Source organism: Corvus brachyrhynchos, unplaced genomic scaffold, assembly GCF_000691975.1.
Source record: "Corvus brachyrhynchos isolate BGI_N302 unplaced genomic scaffold, ASM69197v1 scaffold22, whole genome shotgun sequence".
Taxonomy (NCBI): domain Eukaryota; kingdom Metazoa; phylum Chordata; class Aves; order Passeriformes; family Corvidae; genus Corvus; species Corvus brachyrhynchos.
Window position 1 is genome coordinate 433,020 of NW_008238355.1, and position 12,474 is coordinate 445,493.

At 39.8% G+C, this 12,474-nt stretch overlaps 1 protein-coding gene across 2 annotated transcripts in view; it reads right to left on the reverse strand.

The window, feature by feature from the left end:
* Window positions 1-207: 207 nt before the first annotated feature.
* LINGO2 (leucine rich repeat and Ig domain containing 2) overlaps window positions 208-12,474 on the reverse strand; it is a 327,338-nt gene continuing 315,071 nt past the window's right edge. For both annotated transcript variants that reach the window (XM_008634520.2, XM_017735451.1), the window contains exon 4: window positions 208-3,045. In XM_008634520.2, the coding sequence (XP_008632742.1) occupies window positions 1,189-3,009 (1,821 nt within the window). In that variant the 5' untranslated portion in view covers window positions 3,010-3,045 and the 3' untranslated portion in view covers window positions 208-1,188. The remainder of the gene's footprint in view (window positions 3,046-12,474) is intronic.

Genomic DNA, 12,474 nt, shown 5'->3' on the forward strand with positions numbered 1-12,474 from the left:
GACTAGAGGTTCATTATATCTGGCAGTATGTTAGCCTTTTTGAGGCTATCATGTTTTAAATATTATTTTAGTATTATAAATCCCCATATTATGCATGAACAACTGTAGTTTACTTGGCATTGGAGAAGAGTTCATTCCTAGTAGCAGAGTGTTTGTATGTTTTAATTCAGTTGTATAAAGAGTAAGATGACCATATTTCCCAAGGAGTCTGCAGAAGGTATTATGCTCTTTATTTGGCCCAGTACACATTAACATTTTAACAGTAGCTTTGAAATTAAAATCAGGGCTAACAAAACCAATTCTCTCTCTTCAAGGTAGAACTCAACTCCTCCATGCCAGCATTGACTAGTGGGTTGCCTTCCCTGGGTGAGAACCAGGGCTGTATTACAGTAAACTGGTCCAGTGTGATATCACAGATATAAAAAATATTCCATTCTGTATCAAAACTAGGCACATGCCTTATATTTATATGAAGAGTAGATCGACAGAGTTGAGTGGTTTTGCTCTCAACTATTCAGCTCTGGCCTTCTACATGAGGAGAAAAATATCTTATGTTATTTCTAATTAGTAACTACAAGCATCTAATTTGGGCTTGGTGGTAGTTAAAGATGGGTGACATCACACTTGGGTCAGTAGTGGTGGATATCTAAAAGCACAACCTCTCATTTGTATTGCTTCAAAATGTACACAGTATAGATGTAGATTAAAAAAAAAAGCTACCAATTTTTTTGTTGTATTGAACCAACTAGAAGGGACGATGCAAAGTTTTACCAAATGAGATATATGGATACAAATTTCACTGTAGAGTGTGGTTTAGACAAATGTGTCTTTTTCTTTAAATATGTAAATCCTACACTGTAGGTTTTTTTCTTTTTCCTTTTGTAGCAGTAGAAAATGTTGAACAATTGTCCATGAGCATGAGCCAGTGGTTCATTGCTGATATCCCCAGAATGCCAGTATTTGCAATGCAAACAGTTAGTACAATTTCCCAGTTCTATGAAAGGCCCTGACACATCTGCCTCAAGGTCTGGAGGCTCTGTTGTATAACCACAAATAGTCTTTCCATTTTCATATAACCTTTTGATACACTGACAGCTGCATTAAGCTGCTTCTGCCTAGCGATTCCACATGCCAGGCTGTTTTAATTGGTTTTAATGCCACAGAAAAAGCACTGCTAGCAGAATACCATCAAATCATTTTCATATTGAACCTTCGTGGTCCAGAAACCTCCCCTTCAACCACAGCACCATTGTTTTTGCGAGGGACATATTCAAGGTCAATGCTGGTTTTGTGTTTGCCTTTCCCTCGGCTCCACACAAAAAGAAGAAGGAAACAAAATAAAACCACTCCAAGGAATGTGAAACAGCCCATAGCTGTGGACACCAATATTGTCTTAAGGTCCAGAGAGTAACTGTTCGCATTGGTTCCGTTAGAACTTGTGTCGTTGGAGTCTGTCATATACATAGGGGTCCTGTTGGCATAAAGGAAACGGTCTGAAGTAAACCCCTTTACTGTCAGGGAGGCCGAGTAGGTGTCATTCCCAGCTGCATTACTTGCAATACAGACATAGATCCCAGTGTCCTGGTCTTGGGCAAATCGGATCTCCAGGGTACCATCTCCCAGCACAGTGGCTCTACCATTTGATTTAGTTGTGATCAGCCTCCGGCGTGGGGTAACCCAGGAGATGGTAGGCTGTGGGTCCCCGTCAGCCTTGCACATCAACTGCACGGTCTGTCCTTCTTCCACTACCAGGTACTGCAACTTCTTGTCTTGTATCTTGGGCTTCTTACAGGTGAAGTAAAAGGAGAGAGCTGTGCTGTGAAAATCTCTGAATGACCTCTCTCTGACACTGTCTGGGCCAGCACACATTGGTGGTTCGCTACCAAACTGCAAGGTGGGCTGCCGCTGCAAAATCCAAAGAAGACGGCAGTCACAGGCCAGAGGGTTGTTGTTAATGCAGAGGACCTCAAGGCTTTTGGAGGAATGGAATACATTCTCTTCTAGGGTTTCTAGCAGGTTTTGGGACACGTTGAGCACGCGCAAGAATCGGAGCCCTTGGAAAGCATGTGGTTCAATGGTGCGCAGCTGTGCCCCCACCATGTGAAGCTCCTGCAGGCGCACTAAATCTGACAGCATGCCTGCTTCGATGGTGCTGATGGGGTTGTAAGAGAGGTTGAGATGTGTCAGGTAAACCAGGTGTTTAAAAGCAGAGTAAGGTACTGCAGACAGGTTGGTGTTTGTGATGGAGAGAGAAGTTAGGTTGAGACCGTACAGACTGTTGGCAGGCAGCATGTCCAGGAGTGGCCAGGCCTCTATCTGTAGGTCTTTCAGGCGAAACAGTCTTTTAAAGGCATATGCCGGCAAAGCGTTAATGTTGAGCTGTTTCAAATGCAGACTGATGAGGTTGTGGAGGTGAGAAAGAGCTTCTGTTGGTACGGCTGTGAGGTTGCATCTCTCCAGGGTAAGCTGCTCCAGGCTAAGCAGCCCACTGAAGGCCCTGTGTGATATATACACCAAATCATTGTCCCCAACCTCCAGGGATTTTAGGTTATGCAGATCTTGAAACATGTAGTCTAGCAAAATGACAATCTTGTTTTCACTTATATCAAGCTTTGTTAAGTTTGACAACCCAGTGAACACCCCAAGGGGGACCAGCTTCAGACGGTTTCCTTTCAGCCGCAAGGAGCGCAAGTTGAAGAGATTGTTAAAGGCTCCAGGCTCAACATTGGAGACAATATTGTCACTGAGGTCAATCTCCTCCAGCAACGGGTACGATGTGAATTCCTCAGGGTTAACACTTTTCAGTCGGTTCTTGCTGAGGTCCAAGATTTTGGTCTCAATGGGAATGCCTTCTGGAATGGACATCAGACGTCTTCGGTGACAGCTGACAGACTTGTTCTGTGCTGAGCATTCACAGAGGGCCGGGCAGCCCACGGTGGGGCTTGTGAAGACAAGCAGCACAGCCAGACCCAGGAACGGCTGCCAGCATGTTAGAGCTGTGTGACGCATGACTCCACTGATCTGGGCTAACCCTCCGTCACAGGCCTGTGGGGTGAGGATGGGAAAGGGGAGAAGTTAAGTCTGCAGAAAAAGAACAGTACCATTGCAAAGCAAAAGCATGTGTTTTCATACCAAACAAAACAATAAAACCTATTGTGAATGGCAAGACCAACAAAAAAGCAGATTTTACTTCAAGATCATAGGGCCAGTCAAAGGATTTGTTTAGCCAGCATTTTCCTCCAGATGTCAGAGAAGGCAAACCAGCTTTTCCTACTGCAAACAATAAACGAGGCTTCAGTCTTTTCTTAGTCTCAGTAGGTTTCCTCAAGAGAGTGCTATAATTAACCCAGAGATAAACTATGCAAAAAGAGCTAATAGCATTTGTGATAAGTTTACAGCACTGGATTTCTGTGAGGTTATGTGAAACCAAGCTTATGCCTCCCATTAGTGTTTTAAGGCAAATCTTAATGATGCATTATAATCCAGAAAAGGAACTCCTTGACAATGGAAAGATTCCTTTTAACATTTATTGCATATATTACAGCTATAAATAGATGAAGCTTGTTCACGCATACGCATACACAATGGCTCAGATGAGGACGGAAGAACTGGTGCATCTCTGATTAGAATTTGCAATAGGACAAATCGATTCTTTGCTTTTACTGCACAAAGATATTTTGTGTGACTCTTTAGAAACCGAGACCTGAGAAGGGTTTACAGAATACATATTTGTACTTTCAAGATGTGTAAACCAGTTTTAGGAAGACAAAAACAAGATAAGATGAGCTGTTTGTGTTTAAGCAGTGCAATGTCCAAAGAAGCACCACAGATTTAACGGAAATTGCAGTTGGTAAGTGATTTATTCATTCCTGCCTTCAGGTTAAAAATGAGGATAGAAGAAGACAAGATAACCCCTATTAATTAGCTATCCTTCTTCAAAGGATGTCCTTTTCAGGTTTAGTCACCAAAGGCAAGAGACTTTTTCAACAGTAGCTACTAAATGAAGATGAACAAAAACCCATTTCAAAAGAAGAAGAAAGGATATAGGTGTTCATCAAAGGAAGGTGTGTTTGAGATGTTCAGAGTAAAGCAAACTGCAAGCAAGGACTGTAGAAGTGCCTTAACTCCTATGGTACAGCCAACTTGATGGGGCTAAGTGATAGTGCTGGGATTCAAGCTTCATAATATTAATAAGCCTTATAATGGGCCCCAGGCCTTGTGAGGCCTTTTCTGGATAGTTTAATTTGGGCTTCATTTTTGTTATACTTGTAAAAATATTTACATAACTCCTGCCTGTAACTACATCTCATGCCTGCACAGTTGACTATTGCCCATCTGGTCCTACCTGCAATGACAAAATTACCCAATGGCCAAGCATCCACCTTATCTGTGTCTTTGGGATTTGAGGATCATCTGGCTACTGTGTAAGAAGTTTGCAACTGACGTTTGAGTCAAGTTTTTTTTTGTCTATGTGCTATCACATGGATTGTAATATAAAAGAAATCCTCCTGTACACAGGGGTAAATACATATTAACAATATGGTACAACTAAATTGATAGGGCAGACAGCTATTTGAGCAAATAAGCTGTCTGAAGCACATCAGAATAATACTGAGTAAATTGCAGGCTGATGAAAAAGGAAGTCCCACCACTAACTCTGCTACAGGAACACCACACTCTGCTGGTACACAACTTGGAATGTAATAACTCACCAAATCATCCTGCCTGACAGAAAAGGGTTGCACTCTCAGACTGTGGATGATCAGAACAGTGGAGATTCAAGATGTAAGAAAAAGAGCAGGTATTTGGATCTGTTGATCTTTTTGTATAATAAAAATTTCTAAACAAGAACCGGGTGGTTTGGATTGTAAGCATTAGTACTATTGTAACTGGACTGAGAAATAAAGAGCTGTTGTGCTCTGTTAAAAACTGAACTGAGTGAAAAAGCATTTATCTTGGAACTCCATATAAATTGTGTTCTTTGACTGACCATACATGAATGATGCACATATTACTCCTCTCACAACTCTGTGGAAGAATTTCAGTCTTGACTGATGTGGGTTTGTATTTTCATTTTTACACTTCTATGCAGAGACTATATATTAATATGAGGCACATTGCATGCTGGTTTTGACATATAGACTGGAGACTTGGATGAAAATTATTCTGTAGGATATTACCTATAAAAGCACATTTCCACTTTTTCTAGAAGGACAACCTACTGAGATTTAGTTTCCCCCTTAAATTGTAGTCTTGCAAGTAACTATTGCTAGTTATGTCCAGCTGTGACAAAGGTTTTCAGAGGTAAACTTCACTTCATTAAGCACTAAGTGGAAACTGCAAAACTATAGGGGACTGTGAGTTAGGTGTTTGCAATGAATTCAGATCAGAGAGCCTTTGGGGTGCTCTGATCATTACTTTCAGAGCTCAGTCTGTGAGGTTAGTGCTTTCATACTGATACTTCTGCCACACAGGGATTTCATTTCCTACCTTACCCATCTAATAATGTATGAAGCACAAAGTAAACAGGTTCAGTGGAAGATGAGCATTCCTGGAGTGTTTGGTTTAGATAGAAAAAATATGAAACGCTTTTTGCAGCTATCCAATCCACCTGGTAACTAAAACTTCTGAGGACTACAAAGTAGAAGGTGGACAGTATAAAAGACTATAAAAGGATTTTTTGACTGTGGCTGGAATATAGAAAAGTAGTGTTAATAAAGCACTTCAAACAGTAATAGTAGTCTTCTGCTAAGACACGCACACAGATAATGAGATGGATATATATTTATCTGTAAGGGTGTGTGCATCTCTGTGTATGCACTTGCAAGGAAGCAAGATTCAGGACTGAGATATGAGCTGGAGTGAATACATTTCAAAAAGGATAAATAATAAATTAAATATCAAGTCAGAAAAACTTGGATCAATAGTACAGGTTAGAAGAAAATAGAAATTAAATGTATTATTACAATTTACACTGATCCAGATGATACTACCATTCTTTCTGCTAAGCAAATCTGTGACTATATCCTAAGCTTTGAACTACTTTAAGGAGAAATTATTTCATCTTCATTATGTAAAAAATGTAACCTTATCTCAGGCTAGGGTTAAAAGGTCTAGCAAGTGAAATGTGTGGGACAAGGTGAATTTTGGGAGAAGCCTACAGTGATTTTTGACGATCTATTGCATGTGGTCCCATTTGAATTTAATGAATGTAAAGTTGTATTTTCAGGACATGCCCAGTAACATCACTAGCTGGGCCTACCTTTTGCCTTCAGCCTAAGAATAATAAAGGGTACAGTTTCACCTGTAAAGTACATTTCATGTCAGTGTGATCACCATTATTTATTACTATACACCTGTTAATCAACAATGCTACTGTTACAAGAATCAGAGTGAAATAATGCCATTGAAAGATATTCTTCTCTGCAAGATGATTTCTTGGAGTGCAAAATTATTTTCCGTATTTTTTTAGATTTGTGGGATGTTAATTAATTGGTGACTTCACTGGCACAGTGCTGAACTGTTAGCGTCAGTGTTCGACATGATGCCTTTCATTCCTGCCTTTATCTTTGCCAGCATAGGAATTACCTCTAAACATCTGCAACATTGTAGTTTTTTGCATCCCTCTCTACATTCTTTTACAAGAAAGTAAAGTGTATGCATGCAAGTATGCATACACACACACACATATAAATGTAAGCTAGAAGTATAGTCTTACTGTTCTGTGATTGTACTGTGCCTTGCACTACAGAGTACTTCCCTAAAATTATAGCTTGCTAGATGAAAATTCAAAAAACATAAATGATTAAGAACTGACAGTTTTTCTATGTTTGAACGTGAATGACAACCTATAAAATTGTTTTCCTGGCCTTTATGGAGTATTTGTTGTGTTTTGATAGACTCTAAAAAATGAAATACATGAAGTTGTTGTTTATTAAAAAATAAACTAATTACCTTCTTTTTGTCTTTCTCTGGTTCTGTTCTTTAAGTTCAAAGTCAGGAGTCAAGTTACTGTTGGCTGATACTCTTTTTCAAAAGAGGACCCTATTCAAAGTTCAGCAGTGCAATTATGAAAGTTCATTAGAGTTATTAGTTAATAGTTCTGTTCAATCTCACCCAAACCAGCCATCTCTACTACTTTGAAATGCAAATCAGTTTGTACAAAGTTCTGAAGCTTTGAATCTTCCCACTAGTGCTTTACAAGAATGTACAGTGCCCTGTAGCTTTTAAATTGAAAAACTATAATTAAAAAAAAATTAAAAGCAACACAATGTGCTCTTAGAATGCAGGGCAATTCCAAATATCATATATAGGAATGTGCCAAATCATGCATATGTTACATATTTTTTCACTTTTCCCTTTCCCTCAGACGAATTTTGAAGCCTCTAGAGCTGAAAGCTAGAGTGCACTTGACTATGGTCCTTTCCATGTCCCATCTGATGCTTCAGTATTGTATGGGACATAGCTTTAGCCAGAAAAGCTCAGAAGATCTGTTTCTGTCATTAGCTGCATTAGCATCACATGATGCTCTGATTTCATAGTGTTGATCTTACCTTTCCCTCCCCTTTACCCAGTCTTTCAGACAAAAAACTCCAGTGGATCACATCAGAGATGACAATTTTGCCTGATGCTGAGGTCACTTAATAATATAGGTTCTAAAATACAGTAATTTTTTTACAAAAATATACTGTATTCAGTAAATGCTCTAGGATTAAATATTGCATGACAAGACAGACTTGTACTGGTTGCTCACTTAAATGCTACCAGTGAATCCTGAGAACCAGGTGAAGTACCTGTTTTAAAAATGTGTGCTGGGTTGACCCTGGCTGGACACTGGGTGCCCACCAAATCTGTTCTATCACTGCCCTCTTCAACTGGATGGGGTAAAAAAAATATAACAAAAGGTTCACACATCAGGATAAAGCAGGGAGAGATCACTCACCAGCTACCATCACAGGCAAAACAGACTTAGCCAAGGGAAATTACTTTAGTATATTACCAATCAAATCAGAGTAAGATAGTGAGAAACAAACTCAAATTGTAAAAGATTTGCCCCAACCTCTCCCTTTTTCCCAGGCCTGACTTCACATCTTCTCTCCCTTCCCTGTAGGGCAGTGCAAGGTTTTGGGAAATGGGAGCTGTGGTCTGTTCATCACATTGCCTCTGTCACTCCTCATACTCTTGCCCAGCTCCAGCGTGGGGTCCCTCCCACAGGAGACAGTCCTTGATGAATTTCTCCAACATGGGTCCCTCCCATGGGCTGCTCCAATGTGGATCCCTTTCATGGTGTGCAGTCCTTCAAGATGGGTATTTTTATGAGCCTGTGTTTAAGGATAATAAATTATTCTGCTGTGTAAGGTTGTTTCTCCTCTGAATGCTGAATTTTAGCATTGCTGTATTTTAAAGCAGGGAGCACATACTGAGGAGTATAAATGTTTCTGTCTCTGCATGGCTGTCATCATCTGTCACACTTCAGCAAGCAGTAAGCCAAAGCCATTGTTCAAATCTTTGCAACAAAACAGCGTTGCTGTTGTGCTGAGCAGACAGATACTGAATATGTGCAGCTAAAACTACTGAATTACTGTGGTGCAAAATTTTGACCAGCTCAGTGTGGTTTGGGAACTCTTTTCTCACAGATTTATCTCTCAAGTACCTATTGCAGTCTTCTTGGAAGAGCAACTGATCTGGCTTTCTTGAACACTCCTTTTGTGCTGGACCAGACGAGGTAAGGGCAGGAAGGGTGAGGAACCTTTGCTGCTGGACTGTGCCCAAGGTGGCAATGGTAGGAAGTGTTGCCCACGAGATGAAGGGAAGATAAGAGACTGTGGTGATGCATGTTTTTATTCTGTTTTTATATGTTCTTTGTATATTCTTTGTACCCCAATGGTTCATCCCTACCTTCCCTACCTCCATTCCCAGTTGGTTTGTCCCAGATCCAAGCTGCTCCCCCGGTGTTCCCTATATGGTTGTCCTCCTCCCCTTGGTCTAGTCGGTTCCCCATCAATCACCCAAACGCCTCCCGTTATTCCCGAAAGTTCAATGTCTATCACCTAAGCCCTCCCTGTTTATCCTTATGTGGTCCTTGTCAATCCCCTGAGATCCTGCCCCTTCTGATACCTCCCCCCTGGAAATCCCCTAAACCTCGACACCCCATTGGGGCATGTGATCCCTTTCCCTCCACCCCTCAAGGCTATTGGCCTATGTCAATGTCTATCCCTGTCCATATCCCTCCCCTGACGATCCCTATTGGTCGCCTGTTAAGCCATCCCCATCATAATGCCTCCCCTTATAAGGTGTTGCCCAAAGCTGCTCTGGACTTGTCCTCTGTGGATACCTTCTAATGAAGTTGGGTGACCTTCTGTGGCAAGCCTCCCCACTACTTTTTGTCTCTTCCCTTCGTCTAGGGCTGCTGACTGCTACAGTGTCTGGAGTTTGTGCTCCCCTGGATAGAGCAGAGGCTTCAGAGGAGCAGGTGTAAAGCTCTGTGCCTCCGGCTGCTCCCCACTCCTGCTGCACACTGCTGGATCTAGCCTGGGCAGTGGACGGTAGCAGTCACTGCAACAAGAGACAAACGGAGATGGTTCTAGGTACAGCCAAATGACACATGAAAATATTAGTCACTTAGAAATGTTCCTACAGCGAGACACAATGACACTAGGAGAATGTATGAAATCCTGACTGGAATTTTCTGACTCGACTAAGCAATTTGGACATTCCCATCATATGTTCTTTCAATGAAAGAGCCAGTTTGTAGCAAAGGCTTTGCCTCACCAGGTCTTGTGCCTGGAATTTATCTAAGCTTAGTGTATTGTTCCCAAATTCTATCACAGACTAAGTCAAGACTGCCTATACACTCTCAAAAGGATGATTTTTCTTTAAATCAGAGCATCTTAGAAATTATTCAAATGAACCTAGGTGTTCTACCTTCCTTGTCTCTTTGATCAAGCCTTTATGCTTAAGCAGAGATTTTGTTCTCTCTCCCTTTATTGATCTCTTAAACATCTCAGCATTTAAATAAACTGAAAACATTAAGTAGCTGTCTGCATTCTGATAATAAATAGATTTACGAATCCTTGAGTAACAAGTGGTTGTTGCTACAAAAACCACTAGTCTGACAATTCATTGAATTGGAAGCAAAGTTTTGATTTAATTATTCTGCTGTCCTAGGATCATTCTTGTCCACTAAGTCATCAGTAAAAACTCCCTGGGCTAACATCAACTCAAAAAACTAGTCAAGTTGCATTTGTTTTCAGAAGAAAAGATGAGACCCAGGTCATTAAAAAAGACATAATGCAGAAAAAGAAAACAAAAGCAAAAAGAGCAACTAGAGCAACCTTCTTTATTTACTTATCCAATAGAATTATTTTAAGATTGGTTAAAATCTTTGTATCAGGTGTTTTAAAACTAAACAAGTGGGTATAGTTTTTACCCCAAACACTTATATTTTTGTTTGAATCTAAGTGAAAGAAGCATGTGTGCCAAAAGACAGGCAAGAAAATCACAGTGACAAATTCATGTAATTATACAAATTATCTGTACAAGGCTTTGAAGTCCAGATTCTTCAAATTAAGCAAAGAAATGATGCCATCACTACACCTTCTGTTTTTAAAGCAATGTTTCTAAGATTAATTTACCGATTTCTTTCAGTTTTCACATAGAAAGTGAACCTCAGGACGAAATCTGAAGGAAAAAATAGTAAGTCTTAACGATTGTCTCGCAGGAGACATTTCATGCATAAATAACAGGAAAAGAAACTGGAAATGTTTGCAAGAATTGTAGAAACTTCCACTGACATTTCTACTGACCTTGCTGATAAGTTGGAAGGGAAGAAGATTATGAAAAGCTCATATGAACAATTACGTGATGGGCTGTAAATGATGCTTGGATGTAAAATAAAATTCAGACATTTTTGGTGAAGGTTAATGATATAAATCAACCATAGAGGGATGATAGCCCTACTATCATACCCACACAATCAACTACCTTACAAAAATTGCAAATACTTGCATAGAAACAGTTTTTGACAAAGAATTCTTAGTTGAATAAATTAATGAGCTACTGTGAATGACAGATCTTTTCTATCATCAATTCCTTCTGAATGCAGAAGCAGATTTTTGAAAGGTAGAATTATATAAAATTTCTTTTGCACACTTCACTTAGCTCGATTCAATAGTATTCCTATTTTACTGGTAAAAAGTGATGTTGCTAAGAGATAATTATTCAGTGGCAAAGACCAGAACAATATAATTACTGTGGCAATAGATGTGTTGATGTACCTAAATACGATAATGCAATAATAGAGAAAGAGCTAGACTGATATCTCTGAAAACAGTACAGCTTTTAAGTAGTTCGTATTGCATTTTGTTAGGGCTGCTTTGTATTGGAAGACCAGACACCTGTTGTAGATGAACTCCATCCCTAGACCTGGTGTTAAGTATCTATGCATGGTAGCCCCCTGAGTGATATGTGACTTCAAAAACAATGCACGAGTCCACATTTTAATGAAGTTGATTTATCCTAAGGGTTACAAAGCAAAATTCCATTACACTGTTTCACTGATGATTCTTGCAAGATTTTAATGTTCCAAATACTGACAACAACTTATCACAAGGGAAGAAAGGTGAAGTTATTGTAGTACAGGAGGGAAAGTCATATGACAACAAAGACCTAAATTTGTTCGTCTTGGGGAATGCAGCAGACCGAAAATTTAAAGATTCTAGAAAAGATTAAAAATCTCTTGCAAGTCAGGATTCATTACTTCAAAGTGGACCTTGTGTTTCACAGTGTGTCTAGGCAGGTGAACCTTAAAACGCTTTGCTACCACGAACAGGACACTGGCGAGAAAATGTGAAAGTGTTAAATACTATACTTGTTTTTCATATCTGCTGTAACTAATGAATTCTGAATAAATGAACAGAAAACTAAATTAGTATGAAGGCTGACTGCATTGATTAAAGAGTAGGATGCTTTTTTCAACAACAACTCTACATTAAAAGTTTATCTTCCTCTTGAAATAAACAGTCTTTCTTCTAAAACTGTCTGGGCATAACACAACAGATGACATCTTTGTGGCCTGGACGGTTTCTCTTATGTAGAAAAACAGGGATGGAATTTCCTCTGAAGTTTTAATTCTAATATCCAGCTACTCCTCATCTTCAATGAGTGAAGATTTCGGTGATGGAAAGCTACTGAAAAAAAGAGGAAGCTGCTTTAAATCTGGATTGGTAGCAGACTTTTGAGGGCTAATACATTCAAGCATACTTGAATTTCACTTCAGTAATCTATTTAGGAAGCCACAAGCAATCTGCACTGTATCGAGATCATTGTAAGTGTCATAGGTTAGCAAGCATAGTCCCGGAAGGGATGTCCTTGCTAAGGGGTGGTTACAGCTTCCTCTGGGACCTGATAGAACCTATCAGCTGGCCAGTTTGAATATGGACAATTCTCTAAACCCCTTAAAGATGTGACCGCCTC